This window comes from Eumetopias jubatus, unplaced genomic scaffold (genome assembly GCF_037043125.1).
Source record: "Eumetopias jubatus isolate StellerSeaLion01/CBP00866 unplaced genomic scaffold, mEumJub1_p1.0 scaffold_3, whole genome shotgun sequence".
Lineage (NCBI taxonomy): Eukaryota > Metazoa > Chordata > Mammalia > Carnivora > Otariidae > Eumetopias > Eumetopias jubatus.
The window spans coordinates 180,778,088-180,796,987 of NW_028274809.1; the positions used below are offsets into that span (position 1 = coordinate 180,778,088).

Sequence of the window (18,900 nt, forward strand, 5' to 3'; positions counted from 1 at the left end):
GGTGGGTTTCTAGAAGCATGGCAGCAGTAAGGCAAGCTCCTTCCCCAAGGGTACAGCTCTAACCCTGTGGATCATAAGCATGGCTGTTAACCCCAAAGAGTTAAAGAACAGAAATATGGCTGATGTAGAAAGAAAATGCTGCCAACACTTACACTCCCGTGGAGAGAGCACTGGAGGGGCAGCTTGCCGATCTCTTTTCATCCCTTACCTGTGCCTTCCCAAAGAAGGAGGAGGAGCTCAGTTTGATCAGTGGGTCTGCGCTCAGAGTGGATGGGTAAATGACAGTTGATGGGCCAAAGATCTTAACAGAAAAGCAGTAATGAACAAAAGCAGAAGAGTGTTCGAATTTTAAAATTCACCATTGTGAAAGCCCTAGTGGGTCCAGACAAAAATTAGCAATGACTGATAAACTATGAAGGGCAAAGGAGTTTGGAGATCTTTATGAGATGAGCATTAGGCTGATAGATCCTGAAACCCCTGCTCAGTCGTTCAATGGAGGGCAGTGAGACATAGAAGCTCCTGAGGCAGAGTACTGTTGTGGTGGAAGGAAATCAAAGGAGGAAGCAGAGGTTGGGGGCGGGGGTGGGGAGAGGGAGAAGAGAGAGGGAAGGAAGGAGAGAAGGTGACAGGAAAGAATCTGCATCTAATCTAACCTCCAGCTCTGCCTTCCAATTTCCACCAAATACAGGGCATGGAGGGACATGACAAACAGCAAAATGGAATTAAGACAGGCAAACCCACAATCAGGAAAATGCCACAGGACAAATGACGCAATTTCTGCAGTAAATAGATGATAATAAATAAAGGAAACAGGAACTCTAATAGATTAACAGAAATTTTTTTTAACGATTTTATTTATTTATTTGAGAGAGAGAGCACGAGAGGGGGGAGGGTCCGAGGGAGAAGCAGACTCCCCGCCGAGCAGGGAGCCCGACGCGGGACTCGATCCCGGGACTCCAGGATCATGACCTGAGCCCAAGGCGGTCGCCCAACCGACGGAGCCACCCAGGTGCCCTAGAATTAACAGAAATTTATTAGACCTCCCAACCACATGTGATGCATGGGCCTTGTTTGGACCCTAATTTGAAAACAAAACAAAACAAAACAAAAACAAACCCAACTGTAAAAAGACATGTTTGAGGTAACCAAGGGAAAGAAAATATAAGGATTAGGTATTAGATACTATTAAGAAATAATTTTTTATTTTGTGTTGGTTTTCTGTTTTTTGAAAGAGATCAATGTTGAAGCACTTGTGGGTGAAACTACTGTGTTTTCTAGGATTTGCTTTTAAATATTCTAGCAAAAAAGTGTGGAAAGGCATAAATGAGACAAGGATAGGATGTTAATTACTGGTGAAACGTGGGGTCGTTTTGATACTTTCTCTTATCCCTGACCATTTAAATTTCCATGACATACAGATAAAAACAAAGTGGAGGGGTTCCTGTGTCTCCAAAATTTGGAACAGATTTTTCCAGATTCCCTGCCCTCACGTGCAATGGGCCTAACTTGAACTCGGAGTCCTTACCGCGGTGAACAGCCCCAGCACCTCCCTCTCTGGCAGAGAGTCAGAACTCTGCTCTTTTGTCCTCATACTTTCTTGGCCTACAACTACAAGGCAAGGTCATTCAGGTCCCATTTTAGTCTCGGAAGTATCATCAATCTCTTTTTTTGGCTTCCATTCCAAACACAATTAGCCCAGAACTCTTTACTTTGGAAGATAAAACTCACCCTTTGAATCCAATTTAGCTTGGATCTTTGTGACCATATTCTATGCGCAGAACCCCGGAGGGCAGACAGTCATCTGCGCCTGACCCCAAACTGCAGGGAGCAGGTCAGGTATAAGAGAATGACAATACAGCTGAATAAGGGAAGGTAGTTTGAGGATAAAGGAAAATTATGCATGTTCCCAAACTAAGATCGTTTATCCAGGGTAATAGAAAGATTAAAAATTTGAGAGAGTGGGATTACGTGTCAGAGCAAGGTCCCTAAGAGAGCAGAAGAAGGACCAAAGATGCAGCAGAAGAATTAGTATCAGAAAGAGAACCGGTTTATTGTTCTGAACATGGGTGTGAAGAAGGAAAAGGAAAAAAAAAAAAAAAGATTCTACAGGGACAAGTTGAGACAGACATAAGGGAGGTTGAGGTGGCTTTTTTCCGGTGGGCAAAATCTTTGAAATAAGAAAGGAGAGAGACCGAGGGAAAGGAAACGGGTTTGTGTCCAGGGTTAGAACAACAAGAGCTATGGTATATAGGCTAACTAACCTGGCCACACTTTGGTGAGGGCCCCGGAGCTGGACTGGGCATTTGGGAGACGGGAGAGGAGAGTGACCCAACCTCCAGGTTTCCAGTGGACCTCGGGATGCTGCCCCCTGCTGTGCAGTCAGCATACGTGAGCAAGTTGAGCTCTCCAGTCAAACGGCTCATTCCTTATGCTATCGAAAGGCCCCAAAGAGGATGGCTCAGAAGGCAGGTGGTGAAGACAGCGCCATCATCCAGAAACGTCCATGTGCAGAGCCACTGCCTCCCCCCCACACCCCCCTGCATGCTTGGCACAGGTTCCCCACCAACGTCCTCATTTAGGTCTAATGTTCTAGAAGCACCTGAAAGTCACAAAGCATTCCCATGGTACTCATTCTTCTGTTTCAACCATCTATTCCAACCTTATTCTAAAACTGATTCTTAAAATTATTTTTTGCTGCCTAAACACAGAGAACACAAGCTTCATTTAAATAGAATAATGGTAAAGCTGCGTTTATTTATTTATTTATTTATTTGAGAGAGAGAATGAGAGAGAGAGAGAGCATGAGGGGGGGAGGGTCAGAGGGAGAAGCAGACTCCCCGCCGAGCAGGGAGCCCGATGTGGGACTCGATCCCGGGACTCCAGGATCATGACCTGAGCTGAAGGCAGTCGCTTAACCAACTGAGCCACCCAGGCCCCCATAAAGCTGCGTTTTCACAGAAAAATGTCACCAGCTTATTCAGTGATTTTAAATTAGTTTACTAATCGTATCAACACATTGACTAAGGTTTTAGATATCCAGACTAGGCATTTTCTCAAATATTTATACTTAGTGATAATTAAGCACACACATAACTCAAAAATAGTCTTAGCTGTTATAATAAATAGATAACATATTTTCAAGAGAGTCACAAAAGAGAAAGGTATCTAAAGAGAACTGGTGTTTCCTGGGATAATTTTCCACAGAAATCCAAACACTGTTAGATTTTACTTAATACCCGATATATACGTGACATTTCAAAGTACTTCTGTTCCCCCAAAAGAGGCCCCTCCTCCCTTTCCTGGGATGTGTTGACAATTACTAATACAACTTGATAATTTTTCTCACTTCAGTAACAACTTCTAAAAATATCTACACCAATAAAGACAAAATGCCTCCAATACCTTGCAGGTATGTCAGTCATCTGCGTAGACATCTTTGAATTGTCTCAAGTGTATTGTATCAGTTGGCTTGAATCTAAACTGATGAAAGCCTAGCGAGAAACACAGTTTAATGATCTCAAGGCAAAGTTTGAAGGAAAAAAAAGTCTTAAAGACATGAAATGAAAACAAAGAGAATACTGAAAAAGAGACAAATAATGCCTTGGATAGTCTAAGGGTTAAATACGGACAGGCCCGAGTGTGAAGGAGCACATGAAACCAAGGGCGAGAAGAGTGTCTTTCTTCAGTCTTGGCACCTAACTTAACTGGGGCAAGTGGGTGAACTTTCGATTTTATAAAACTCCTGAAACTCGTAGTTTTATTTATACAGAGTAAGTTGGTGAGACTAGATATCCTAGATTTTTCAAGATGTCCCTGAGTTCCAAAAGTTTCAATTCCACATGTGAATCCTCTCCTGATAGGTGTGTATCCCCTTCTTACATCGACCCTAGGGAAGATCTCAATAAATGGGTTGCACAGAATTCCTGGTGGCCCTGTCCTGGCTTTGGCACGTAATTACCTGAACATACAATATTTACTGAGAGCCATCGAGGGAGCTATTCTGGACTTCTGAGAAGTTCAAGTCTCAGCAGGCTCTTCTTGGTTGACTAGCTGAAGTATGTCAAGGGTTGTTTGAGTAACTGATTTTTTTTTGCTTGCTCTAGGTCCACACTTGCATTGCATCTCACCATCGAGCAGATGGCCTGCTGAAAGTTGTCACTGACCACCACGTACAGTAGTAGGTTACCGAAGGTGTTCAGGGCAGCCAAGGGTCTAGAAACGATGTAAGCTTCATGGATCTGATTCTCAACAGAGCAGCTGATTGAAAGCAGGCGAGATTCGATCCGGATGACCCTCAAGATGTGGAAGGGTAAAAAACATATATAAAACACGAGGAGTAGCAGGATGGTTAGCCTTCTAGCTTTCTGCTTCAGGCAGCTGTGATTGTGAGGGCCTTGGGTTAGGGTGTAGATGATCGTCGTATAGCAAAGTGTCACTATCACCAGGGGAAGGCAGAAAGTAGTGGCCGTCAAAATTAGATTGTACCATTTGATGGTGGCGAGGTCATCCGAACTGGTGAGGTCAAGGCAGGTAGATCTGTTGTTCCCGGTGGTTGAGGTGATCAGGAAGGTCATAGGAACAACGGCCACCAGTGAAATGATCCACACCGCAGCGCAGGCCACCACGGCCCATCGAGTTTTGTGGATGGAAAAGCAGCTCAGGGGGTGAATGATCACAAAGTACCGGAAGATGCTAAAGCAGGTGAGGCAGAGGATGCTGCTGTACAGGTTGAAATGGAATCCGAAGCGGATAAACTTGCACATGAAATCCCCAAAGATCCAGTTTTCGTCGCTGGCATAGTAGTGAATCAGGAAAGGGAAGCTGGTCAGATAGAGCAGGTCTGTGCAAGCCAGGTTCAGCATGATGACGGTGCTGCCTTTCCAGGGCCGCATTTTGAAAATGTAAGTGGAAATTGCTACTGCATTCCCTGGAAAGCCCACCAGGAAGATGATGCTATAAATAACAGGGAGGTAGTGCCTCTTGAGTGGGATTTTTTCATCAGTGCAATTTCCGAATGGCGCTGCATAATCGGGGAAGTCAGAGGCATTTGCAAAACTGTCTGGTGGCTCATTCATGGCTGTCTTTCATCTTGCAGGAAAACAAGAGTTCGGCTTGGCAGTTCAAATCGGCTTCAAAATAACTCGCTGATAAAGGAAAACAGAAAACATTAATGATGGGGTAATGAAAACAATGATCTTCTTTTAAATGAAAATTGCTCTAAGATCCTAAATTCGCCACTTCTTTCTCTTTAATCTTCAAGAGACCCTGTGGAGAAGAGATTGAATTTCTAGGAAAACTATTGTGAGGCAAGACATCTAATAATAATATAAAAGTTAAATTACCACCAGAATGAAAATGAAGGGCTGGAAAAAACAACTGCGCTTAGCTGTGGAAAACAATTTGGCAAGGTTGCCGTTTGGGGAAGCCGTAGGGTGTCACCATTAGAGACTTCACCAAAGACCCGCCATTACTCAAGCGCGAGGCACTTCACCATCGTGTTACCTCTAAACCTCACAAGATACTGAGAAATGTTCCTTACTTTCTCTATTTTACAGAAGAAACAAACACTGAGGGAGGTTTCGCAACCTGTCCCTGGTAAGGCATCTAGGGGCAAAGCCGGGGTTCAGACCTGTGTTAGTCGGATTTAGAAGCCATCCTCTATTCTGCCTTACTTCACTGTGCTGTCTCTCCATCTGGATTCCCCCAAATACATGATGGAACATGAAATGGGAAGGCAGGAAAAGACAGAATACCGGCCATTTTTAAAATGTAGATTTCATGCCTTGCACCATCACCTGGATGGTAGATTTCATTTTCAAATGTCAGCTCTTCCAACCTATTTTACTAGCTAACATAATTTGTTCATGGGAGGGCATGTGTGTCTGCCAGGGGAAGAAGAGCAGCAGATTCATGCAGCGTTAAGAGCTTTGGGCTCTGTCGCCAGCCTGCCTGACCTTGATTCTCAGTTTAGCCGCTGAGAACTTGGATGTCCCTAAGCACCTTGCTGAAGCCCCCCAGGGCTAGGAGCAGTGGGATTTTCACTTCCTTCTTCTTACTTATCAGTGTTTTCTAAAATTTTGTCAGTGAATTTCTGCAATGAGAAAAGCATGAAGATTATTTAGAAGAAGAATTACTTACAATTAGCTTTTCATTCAGATGTAAATAGATGCTGGTAAAATGCATCCACTTACACATTTATGGAGTGCCCACTGTGTATTAATTAGGCACTCCGCCAGCTCTTAGAGATACAAAATGAATAACACACACAGATGTACAAGCCACTATCACAGTCTACTGGGGGAGATGGACATGGACATAATTTTAACGAAATATAACCCTACCACATGGAGCTCTCAATATATTTTTTTAAAAAGCAAGAAAAGCACTTGGAACACTACTGGGCGTGTGATAAGTGCTCAATAAATGTTGGGTAGTTGTTAATCACTAAGTCCTTTGATAGATGAACGGCACGAAGCTACCGAGATCGCAAAGAAGGACGGGAATACCTACCTGGAGAACGGGGGAGGACACTAGAGGAAGGTCATTAGGAAGGAACATTTCAGCTGAAGGTAGCAATAGGCAGGGAAAGGCATTCCAGGCAAAGGGAATAACGTGTGCAAAGCCACTGACATAGGAAGACTTCAGAAGGTTCAGGGGAGCTCTAAGTAGCTCAGTGTAGCGGCTACATTAGGGAGCAGTGGGAGATGCAGCTGGAAAGAAAAAGTAGCTGATAATGAAAATAATAGCGCTTCCTGTGGACAAAGCTCTACTACTCTAAGTGTCTTACGTGTATAAATTCATTCAATCCTCACAGCAACCTGACGGGGTAGTTCTGTGATCACTCCCATTTTACAGAGGAAACTGAGGCATGAAGAAGCAGTGATTTGCTCAAGGTCACCCTGCTAGTCAGGAGTGAACCAAGATACAGACTAGGGCAGTCTGTGTGCAGAGCAAGGCTGCCCCTCACAATACAAAGGCAAGAATTGAACTAAGTGCCCTAAAATAACAAGGCTGAATTAGACTTTATCCCAGAAGGGCTAAGTAAATCAAACATCATAAATTGTGTGATGCAGGGCTAAATTGTCAATGATAATGGTACTCAGCTCTTTGGGTTGAGAGAGGTTAAATAAGTTGATACGTTAATGTACATAAAGTGTTTTGAAGGATGCCTGGCACATACTAACTGCTATATCATTGTCTGCCATCATTATTACTATTACCTGGTATCAAAATCTACACTTTCACGCTTTCCCTCAGTGTAGTAAGGAGGTATATTTCAGACTGGCCCAACTTAACTAATCTGAAACTGATAGAATCTTCCCCTGTTCATTGGCCTTGAACATACTCCTCCAGCTCACACTTCCGGTGCAGATCAGGATGCCTTTAAACATTTATGACTTTTATTCCATATGAATTGGGGAAAGACTAGCCTAAGGATGTGAAACATGCCACCGGGCAGCCATTAGGATCGTCCGGGGGAGAGGCCAGTACTCATTGGGATGTGTATTACAGACGGAAAGCAAATGTTTCTCTCCTTGTCAAGTTAATTTACTCTCACTGGACACAATATTCCTCGAACTATTACCTACACAGTACGGGAGGTAATAGGAGTCAGGTCCTGCTGACCAGCAAGGGTGCTCTGAGCCCAGGAAACTGCAGCGGAGAGCTTTTTCCTCGGCCAGATTCTTTAAATGGGCTCATGGGCAGGTATTTAAACCCGAAAGCAAGGGGTCATGGTCAAAGAGTCCCTGAGGCAGCACTTCCAGAAGTCACTTTTTAATAAGTGCTGATTCAAGGCCACACTGTTTGTCTGTCAACTCCCTGAAAGCAGAAACATAGAATCACCTCATACCCCAAGGGCCGACTCGGAGAAAGTGCTCAGTATATGCTTGCTTAAAAAAAAAAAAAAAAGAACTCAGCAACATCAGCAGAATTTTACCTTAGGCTGAAGGGTTAATGAAGTGGCAAATATTATTTTTTAAAAAGTTTGCTTCTTTAACCACTTTTAAAGCAAGAAGCACAATTATAATTTCTGTTACTGCCAAATAGCCCCCTGGCCCTGGTATGGGGCCATTTTTAATAATAATCATATCAGGAAAAGACAGGTTGTAGGTAGAAATAACCACCTTACTGTTTTGAAAAACAACAGTTCAACTGGGGATTTAATGAAGACCGACTGACCCATTGTAAGGGAGAAGGGGTTGGCTAAGAAATTTAACCCCTCTTCCATAAGCTTCAGCAAAAGAATGGTTGAGTTTACAAAATATGGGTCAACTTTAGAGCAATGGATAGAACTGGGCAGGGATGTGAGTGAAGTAGAATGAGGCAGGTTCCAGAGTCCTGTGAAATTCACTACCACCACCCAGATGTCCACAAAGGACTCATTTGCATTCAAAAGGACAGTAAAGAAAAATGTGATGTGTCCCCTATTTTTTGCTACAACAGTGGATCTCAATCATAGGAAGGTTATAGACCACCTAGAACTAACCGACTCTTCATAAACTAGCAATAATGATCTATTAAGTTTCAACATAACGAAATACATATATTTGAACTAAACTAGATAACACACAAATAAAAGCAAGCGCCAATGATTTGGGATATTTTTATAAGGAAAAAACCACATCATTTGGCTTTATCTTTTTCTCTGAAATTGGGAAAAGAATGTGATTATTTGAGGCTAGTTGCAGGACATCAGTGTTTGGAAACACACAGCTTGGGGACCGCTATCCTAAATGCCAACTTGCCCATGAACCTCACAGACTGGGATACCAACTTGCCCATGAACCTCACAGACTGCAGATAGGGAAGATATGAACAGAAATAGCATCTATTCAAGTAGCAGCATATACTACGGTATGTCCATGGCACACTCTTGCCCATTTGGTGGGAACAAGTAGGATTAATGATGAAATGCGATTTTTCTAGGGTATCTGTTAATTTTGTAGTAAGCTCCAAACCCAACTTCCCAGACCCCACCCCGTCAGTGTTCTCTTCCCTCTGGACTCACACCCTAGGTTTTTCTGGTGCTATTCCAAGGCTGAGTTAACATTCATTCTTTCCTCTTCTCAAGCTGCTATGGACCAGGGACATAGAAACTTGTAACCCTGCACCTCTCACATTCCTTCAGAGTCCCCGGAAACTGCAGCTCGGGCTGCGATTGGTTATCAAGAAGAACCGTAGATAGACATTTCATTCACAAAGATCCATCTTCGTTTCCTCCTCTACATATCTGTAAACTGATTTGATTTCGTACTGGTGGAAGACAGACCAATTCTTACTCCAGGCAAATTTGAGAGGCGCATGAATGTTGTCCTCCCAGAATTCGAAGGAATTCCTCTCCCTAACCCTTCCCTCAATCCCAGTTTTCAAATAAGAATCTGCCCCTCAGTCACCCTAAAGACTGTTAGTACTTGCCATGTTGATGGGACCCAAAGCTATGGTTTTAGCTATTTGATCTTTAAATAAAGTCTATGGAAGCCCTCCTGGGAAAAATACATGTACGGGCACACAGAAATTTTACATACCATTTGGAGATTTAGAGACAGTACTAAACTTGTTCATTAAATCCATAGTGACAAAACAAGACAAAAGAAAGAAAGAAAGAAAGAAAGAAAGAGAAAAAGAAAGAGAGAAAGAGAGAAAGAAAGAAAGAAAGAAAGAAAGAGAAAGAGAAAGAGAGAAAGAGAAAGAAAGAAAGAAAGAAAGAAAGAAAGAAAGAAAGAAAGAAAGAAAGAAAGAAAGAAAGAAAGAAAGAAAGAAAGAAAGAAAGAAAGAAAGAAAGAAAGAAAGAAAGAAAGAAAGAAAGAAAAAGAAAAAGGCATGGGGGGGTGTTCCTTTACTTGTTGGGAAGACTGTGGGGCAGTGTCTTTGGACCTTTGCTAACACCAGGAAGATGCAGTAAGAGCTAAGAATGTATCCAGAAGTCAGAATCAATCAGTGTCAGAGATGAATGCTGCCTGTCCCCAAAGTACCCCCACCCCCCAAAGACACCCATGCTTGGTCCTGAAAAAGGCACAAGATGGGATTGACAGTCCGGAACTTTTTCAGGCCTCCCTGAGATAAACCTCTGGCCATCTTAGGCTCTCCTTTTCCCTGCGGGGATGCGGGGATTTCCTGCTGCCTCCGAGAGAACCAGGGGCCCCTGATCTGTCCGCGCCCCTATCCTGCCGCAGAGACGTGCCCGGGGCTCTGCTGCCCAGGCTCAGGGCGCCCCGCGTCCCTCCCGGATCAGCGCCGGATCCCCGCACCCGGCCCCCGCCGGCCCTCCCGCAGCTCCCGGATCCGATCTCCGCTCACCTGGCGCCTGGTGCGCGGCCCCCGTGTGCCCCGCGTGGCCGTCGGAGCGCGGCTGCGCGCTGGCGGCGGGACAGTCGGAGCCGAGGCCGCGCGCACCGCCCCTGCCCCTCCCACCCCTCTGAGCCCTGCGGCAGGTGCATGCTCCTGGTCCCGCCCCTGCAGACAGCCCGCGGCATCCTCCCTCGCCCGCTTTGGAGGCCGACCAGGGGCAGCAACTTCCACTCCGGGAGAGCTCTGGACATCCTCCATGCCGGCTGGTCGCGAGCCTGCACAAAGGGAGTATTTGCAGAGGTGGGCTCTTGCCCCAGGAAGGTTGGGGGTCCTCTTGCCTGGCTCCAGAACTATCGGCACCATCGCCTGCTTGCCCACAGTTCAGGGCCTTTTATCTAGCTTGGAGTGGAAGCGACTTCAATCTGACCCTCTAAATTAAAGACTTCCACTGAAGTGTCTTTTCACTGTATCCAATTACAGGCCTGTCCTCCACTACTCTGCAAAGTCGTTTAAAAATAGTTTGTAACTGTGTAAGAAGAGCATTTGTCTGGATCTCCAGATGTAGGTCGAAGCCCTCTTGCCATGGGACTTGGGAACAGCCTCTTCCCTGCTCTGAAACTCAGCCGCATCATCCAAGATAACAGGGCTCTGAGTCATTGGACTCTACGGTCTCTTCCAGCAGTAAAGAAGACTTCCGTGTATTGCTGAAAAGGAGATGAGTGGAGAAAGTGCCTTTCATGCTCTGTTGTGAAAGAGCATAGAATGCCCCTCTGCATTTCCATGTTGGTGGACAGTATCACGACCAGTCCATCCTGTGGACATGCAGGCCTGCTTGAGCAAGAATGGCAAACCAGGCATTCCAGAGCCCGAGTGAGAAGACTCTCCCCTAGCTGATGGTTGGGACAGTAGGTTTTTAAATTTTATGCTTATTATTATTATTATTTGGGTCCCAGCCTTTCCAGGGAAATACCTTGCATTAGGAGAAAAATTATTCTCCAGTTTTACTGTTTTTAATCACTTCCTCAATCTCTCATTTGGAACTATTTGACCCTATTTTGTGCCAATCCACCCACACATTCATTCATCAGACACTTGCTGCTTGGTTATTCTATATAATCAAGGCACTGAGGAGATAAGGAGGAATAAGACATGATCTCTAACTTCTAGGAACACATGTCCTAGAAAAAAATAAACGATTAATGTAAAAAGTGATTAATGTTGACACTGGTAAATTAGGGTGCTAGAACGTGCATAATCCAGGCATAAGAGAAGGAGAGATCAGAAAAAGCTTCCTGGAGTAAAAAGACATTTGAACATTTTTCCATGATGAGCAGGATTTCCAGGTAAAGAGGAAAATGGCTGAAAGAGATTATTGAAAGTGTTAAGTCCTAAAATCTTAAATGTGCAAGGAACATTTTAAATTATCCAGTTCTGGGAATATAAAATGGTGCAGCCACTATAAAAAACAGTATAATGGTTCCTCAAAAAATTAAAAATAAAATTACCATGTGATCCAGTAATTCTACTTCTGGGTAAATACCCCAAAGAATTGAAAGTAGAGATTCAAAGAGATATTTCTACACCTATGTTCATAGCAACATTATTCACAATAACCAAAATGTGGAAGCAACCCAAATGTGGTCTGTACAGATAATGGAATATAATTCAGCTTTAGAAAGGAAGGAGCTTCTGACACAGGCTGCGACATACATGGATGAACCTTGAGGACATGATGGTAAGTGAAAAAAAGCCAATCACAAAAGGATAAATACTGTGTGGTTTTGCTTGTATGAGATCCTTAGACTAGTCACATTCATGGAGACAGAAAATAGCCATCACTTTATCAGAAAACAGTATCCCATAACCTAACACTCTAAATCTATTTTTTAAAATTTTTTTAAAAAGATTTTATTTATTTATTTATTTGACCCAGAGAGAGCTAGAGAGAGAAAGAGACAGAGAGCAAGCACAAGCAGGGGGAGCAGCAGGCAGGAAAGAAGCAGGCTCCCCGCTGAGCAAGGAGCAAGGAGCGACATGGGGCTCAATCCCAGGACCCTGGGATCATGACCTGAGCCAAAGGCAGACGCTTAACGACTGAGCCACCCAGGCACCCCATAACCTGACACTCTAAATTGGTCCATCAACAAGTTGATTATTATGAGCTGTCTTTTCTTTTAATATTTACCTGTAAATACAACTTCTTACTACAATTCAAAATTATCACCTATAAGGTAGGCATTTGCAGGAAAAAAATACTAACCAATATAGATCTTAATCATTCTCCGAATAAAAAGAATGACAATTTACATATCTTTAAAACAACTTGCATTAGAAAATGATGTCACTAATTTAGACCATGTTTAAGCTTCAAATTTAGGTCTTTTAGTAACCCAAGTCAAAGACATAGAGGGTGAAATTCAACTTCCATTTAAAATTGGTCTCTTGCCCAGATTCAGAAATGCACTTTCTTCTTTTAAATAAGCACTTGATAGAACAGGATTCCAGCACTTACGTTCACGGCTCTGTGAGCAAGACAGGTGCCACCAGCAATGTGCTGCAATCGATCCTTCGAAGCAGAGGATGGGACTTAGCTTCATGAAGATCTGGATACCCAGAATGTCTCCAGTTAAGAAACACTGACATCTTGGGGCTCCTGGGTGGCTCAGTTGGTTAAGCAGCTGCCTTTGGCTCAGGTCATGATCCCGGGGTCCTGGGATCGAGTCCTGCATCTGGCTCTCTGCTCAGCGGGGAGCCTGCTTCTCCTTCTCCTTCTGCCTTCTGGTGCTCTCTTTCTCTCTCTCTCTCTCTGTCAAATAAATAAAATAAATAAAATCTTGAAAAAAAAGAAAAGAAGCACTGACATCTTAAAGGCCCATGCTCCAAAAAGCTCTGAGAAACTCTGTGGAGAAGGCAGATTCAAGTAGCATTCTCCAAAGAGCCATTAATTACTGAGTTGGGGGCTGGCAGGGGGAAGGAGTAACACATGAGTTCTCGTCTTAGCTCTTACTCAGTTGAGTGAGAAAGGGACAAATGGTTGGTGACAATAGAGACCATCCCGTTTCTTTCTCCCCTGGTTATCCTGATCCAAACATCAATGATCATGTTTCCAGATAGTGTTTCAACTATGGTTGAATGTATCATTCCTGACCATTTGTATTAACCATGTGTTTTCTTTTCCATAGTCTGATGCTTTGACATTTGGGGCTTTGCTGACCTGAAAGACCGTCTCTCAGGGTTAGCCAATTTCTGGAGAGAGTAAACTCACCAGAGAGTGTATTTTCAAATGCACACCAGTCAGCCCAGAGCTCATAACACCAACCACCTCCTTTAGCAGGCTCTCACACTCTGGGCCACTATCCCTTGCTCCAATCATCCCAAAACAGGCACCAGACAAAGAGGGACAGCCCCTATGATTCAGAGCCTGCTGAAATTATTCCAACTAGCCAGTCCTAAGTCCGCTTCCTCTGCCTTGCCTGTTCCTTCCCATGAGAAACTACAATAAAGTTCCCTCTCTCCTTCTGTCTCTTGGCCAACCCCAGCACTTGCCTGCGTGTCCTAACCCCTGGTGTGGCCTCCTCCCTCCTCTTGGGATCTGTGAGCATAACACACTATCTTCTCAATCATCTCCTGATCTGTTGACCTTGCCATACCTGAATAATAACAAACCTTTATAGCCTTGTCAGACTTTTTTGTAACTTCAGCCACAATATATCTCTTGGTATGATAGCAGTATTCTCATGAGATTGTCTTGATTTGAAAAAAAAAAAAGGTTACCTTGTTTTCTAATGCCTTTAAAATGGATTGCTCGGTGAAAATGCACTGTTTAAAAAAAGCAAGGTTTTGACCCATGCTCTCCTAGGCAACAAATTCAATTTTTGAGATGCCTTCTAGATTCTTGCAATATTTCTCTGATGAAGAAGACTTTATGTTATAGTGGACAGAACCCCAGAAGTTCGAAGCCTGAATTTTAGTGTTTAGAAAGCAACTCAGTTAGCTGGGAAAAGAAATTCCCTTTTTAGGCTTCCATCTAGGAAAAGCAGAGACTGGACCAGACACTTTCTATGGCTAGTTCCAGATTAAATGGATTTTAGTCGTGAAAACCTAGGAAAAGCTCAGAGCTTTGTTTCTTAGAAAAGTAGGTATGTTATTGCTATGCCAACATGAGTCATCTGCTGTGCTTCTATGTGAACGTCGTTTGATGATTTTTACGTTTTCAAATGATGTTTTGTTGTAAACACTTCTTTGAAAAAGAGGCTTTTCTGGGAAGTATGTGACTGTTGGGAAAGAGATCGATTAGATTGACTATCTTTAGATCCAATCCCAGTAGAATCTGGAAGATGAGTAGCTGCATAACAGAGTGCTCTGGGGGGATAAAGAGTCAGGCAGTTAGTACAGCTCTACTGTTGAGCCAGAGAGAAGGATAGGATTGCCACTCTGTTCAGGAGGAGTTTTAATGTGAGGTATGGTGACCAGTGGAAGCAGGGAGAAATGGAGATTGGAGACAAAGAAAAGGTGGTATAGCAAAGTCAGAGAAGAAGCAACGGCATCATCAAGAATTGAGCCCTTTCCCTCTCCTGAGCCCCGTATCCCATCTTCCTGACCATACTAACTCCTCTATGACCCAGAAAGACATTACAAGACTTAGAGATAAGACAAGGCCTAATAAAACACTAACTACTTTATGAGTCTCTTTGCCCAGAAGTACTTTTTTTTTTTTTTTCTGGATACTTGCTGTACTTGTAGTCTGTACCATATTATCCAGCATTTATTCATTTTTAAACTCATTTTTAAATTGTTTACTAAGTTTAATAAACTGTAATTGTTTTATTAACTTGAGTCTTGCCTAAGTCAACAGGATTGTCTCCATGTTGTTGGAGGGGACTTTATAGTCTCCTCCTTGGATCTTAAACAGCATGTTACACAGATACATAGCAAGCAATAACAATTGCCTATTGTTTTGGTTATTACTATAACCATGAATCTGATTCCTCATTTGACCTTGATCAACACTAAGTTCTTTAGGTTTCTAGTTACAAGTTGAGACCAAACAGTTTCCCACTGGTGTCCGGTCAATCAGTTGAGCATATGAAAACAACAGAGGGAGAGAGTGGCCAAGAATTGAACAGAATGCAAACTAAGCTGAAAGATTGAATGGGGCGATGAGGAACTCACCGGGGACCGGAGAACCACTGTAGTCACATGCCAGGGGGTGCCCCTGGTTTGTGCAATGCGCAGAAGAGTAGAACAGGAGGAGAGAAATAAGAGTGGAGTTTGAAGACTGACATGTTTAAAGGAGAAGTCTTTATTTATTCTTTCTTTAGGCTAAAGGTAACCTAAGCATTAGTGTAGACTGAGGAAAATTTAAAAAGCCAAAGGAGAAGAAAAGTTTGGAGAAAGATAATTAACGGATAGGAGATATAATCACGATGGGGAGGTATTTCTCAGCAAATAATAAATGTGTTTGAATCCTGGCTCCTACCCTTACAAGCTGCATAACTTCTCTCTTTAACCCTCATTTTGTTCATTTTGCCAAACTGGAATAACATGATTGTTGTAAGACCTAAATGAGATAATAGATAGAAGTCATTAGCACAGCGTAAGCTTTCATAAAATAGTAGCTATTATTAAGTCAGGAGCACAGATAGAAAGGAGAAAGGCCACCCATTCCTCTGAGATGGAAAAGGGGGATAGGGGAAGATCTGCATGAACTTGAGGTGGAATTCCATCATTTCTGAGTCCAGGGATTCTCAACTATGGTGGAATATCAGAATCGAGGGGGGAGCTTTCAGAAATACTAGAATGCCAGCATTCAGAAATGCTTTCCTCCTACCCCAGACCAATTAAATCAGACACTCTGAAGGTGGGCATGACTATTGGTATTTTTTTAAAAGCTCTCCAGGTTCACCATACAAAGTTGAAAACGATTAGGATAAATTTCGTTTCTCGAGTTTGACTATACATTTTTGAAGTAAATATTTCAAAAATTTTAAAGAATGTTGATGGCAGCCATGGAAGAATCTCAGAAACACTGCATTGAGGGGCGCCTGGGTGGCTCCGCCAGTTAGGTGTCTGCCTTTGGCTCAGGTCATGATCTAGGGGTCCTGGGATCGAGCCCTGTGTGGGGTTCCCTGCTCAGCGGGGAGTCTGCTTCTCCCTCTCTCTCTCTCTGCTCCTCTTCCATCCTCCCCCCCACTCATGTTCTCTCTCTCTCTCTCAAATAAATAAATAAATCTTTAAAAACAAAAAACAACAAAAAAATTATATCGAGCAAAAGAAGCCAGAAACAAAGAGACTCACTTTGTATGATACCATTGTGATTCCACTGAGATCAAGCAGAAAAAAAAAAAAAATCTATGAGGATAAGAGTTAGAATAGTGTTTGCTTCTGGGAGGGGAGAAGCGTTGGCCAGAATGGACAATCGAAAACCTTCTAGGTTGATGTAAATGTCCTGTATCTTGACTTGGGTGTTGGTTACTGAGCTAAATACGTTTGCTCAAACTCATTGAACTGTATACTTAAAATCTGTGAATTTTACTGCATGTATTTATACCTATATATCTAACTACACAGGCATTGGGGAGCCATTAAGAATGGTTGAGTAGGGAAGCGTAAAGCATAATAAAAGTTATTTTAAATGTGTTTAGCACCTTATTATCCACTAGTTTTTCTGTTGAGCAGGCATTTAGTTCAAATCCTTATTAGTAAGTTTCTACTACGTAAAAGGGATGTCCCAGGAAACTGTTGGGAGAAAGGAACCAACTTACTGTTTTCAGTTTAGAGATTTAATCTTTCATATGCTTATATTATTTAGATATCCTCGTATATAGTATATATTATATGTTGGTTATTTGTTCAGCTTTTCATCTTCTGGCGTTTCCATCAGTGGTTAAGATTTTAGTTCCTCGTTTTGTTCCTTGGACCTTTGAAAGGATGGAAAGAACGTTGGGGCAGAATCATGTGGTTCCTTAAGCTATCGTCTTGTTTTATGAAAGATAAGTAGATTCAGGGGCCAGTGCCAAGTCTCTTGCCAAGAAGAGGAAACTTAAGGATACCAGCATAGCGCACAAACACGATCTTTGTCTTTACATCTACGAAGGAACGCCCCACCCACCCACCTGTGCACACACACCCAGAGACTCAGCATATAGAACTCCCCTCACGCTCTGTCCTTCCCCGAGGCCCCCACAACACAACGTGTGGCTTTTGTGAGTCCCAGTTGCACTACTAACAACCAGCGCAAGATGGTCAGTGTGAAGCAAGTAGCAGAAATTGGTCCCAGCACTGCTTTACCTTCTGTAGTCCCCACCTTTTCCCCTTTGCCCTGTGTATGGAACACTAATCACACTTACACCCTAAAGGAAGTTTAGAGATTCAAATTCTTGTTGTTTGTTTGCGTGTTCTATAGCAGCCAATGGTGATTGCATTAACTTCACCCCACACTAAAAAAAAATAATTCGTTACCAGAGATTCCATTCCCTTCCTACCTCCGTTCATATTTCTCCTGTCTCACTAGACTCTTTAGGGAACATTAGGCCACCATGAGCTGTTGAAATTCATCTCGCTCCGGGCTAGTGTCATGTCACTTTTCCCTCCCAGCAACCACGCTGAGCAACATCATCTTATTTTCTTTGTCAGGCTTCTGCGTTTGAATTAAAATGCACACAGAACAGGCTTCCATCATTTCTTTATTACAGCATTTTCAATTTCTTCCTTTTGACCTTTTGATATTGCTTTCATGATTATTTTTTTCTAGGGCCCTGTTGACACAACAGACCGCTGGACTAACCTATTAACCTTTTGAAAAATCAAAGTTGAAATCTGATTTGAGTGAGAAACCCAAAATAGTTTTCAACTAGCCTGGGCTTTATGAACAATAAGCCAGACACGTTCATCTCCGTGGTGAACGGGCTCTGCACGTGGAGAAGCTGCCCAGCAAGAGGAGTTTAAAATGAAATGGGATGTAAAGATAGCATCGGGTTTAATCTTAGAGTGGCTCATCTTAGTCCTCACTTTTAGCAAAAAAGAAAAACACACGTGATTTAACTCAAGAAGTGTTTCTTCCTTTCTCCGACTTTGCATAGACGGTCCTCGGGAGTCTCTGCCCCGTCCACCATGCGCACGGATGTACGATTGCCAGGTGAAATCAGTAAGCTCTTTCTGTTTCCTCCCTTCCAAATTATACAGACTGATATTTCATGAAATTGGGGGGGAAATTTTTTGAATCCCCTTTCATTGTACAGCCTGCTTTAACCCCAATTGTGAGTTTAACTGTATCTGGACTTTAGTGACATTCTCGCAGCTGCGCAGTGATAGTCGATGAGACAGGCATGCCCCGTTTGGTTAAAGGTCTCCACTTTGAGAACAAATGCCTCACTCATCTCTATCCCATCTTCAAAAGCAGTCTGTGCCTGGCCTTTGCCAACCCCTCTCACCCCCCTGTCCACGTGAAACATACCGATCACTGGTCCTGTGTGGTTTTACATGGCTTTTGAGTCTCCAGGGCAGACCTTTCTGTTTTACTATATTTTTAACTAGGGGCAAAGGGATCACCAGAATCTTAAAGTGATATTCTTTGAATAGATACACCCATATTTGGTGATTTTATTGCAT

The 18,900-nt window shown here is 43.0% G+C and overlaps 1 protein-coding gene across 1 annotated transcript; it reads right to left on the reverse strand.

Annotated features, from left to right (window-relative positions):
- Positions 1–4,060: 4,060 nt before the first annotated feature.
- OXGR1 (oxoglutarate receptor 1) lies at positions 4,061–5,075 on the reverse strand. Its single transcript, XM_028112009.1, is given in 2 exon segments — positions 4,061–4,090; positions 4,092–5,075. Coding segments are annotated over 2 exon segments (1,014 nt in total).
- Between the last annotated feature and the right edge of the window lie 13,825 nt (positions 5,076–18,900).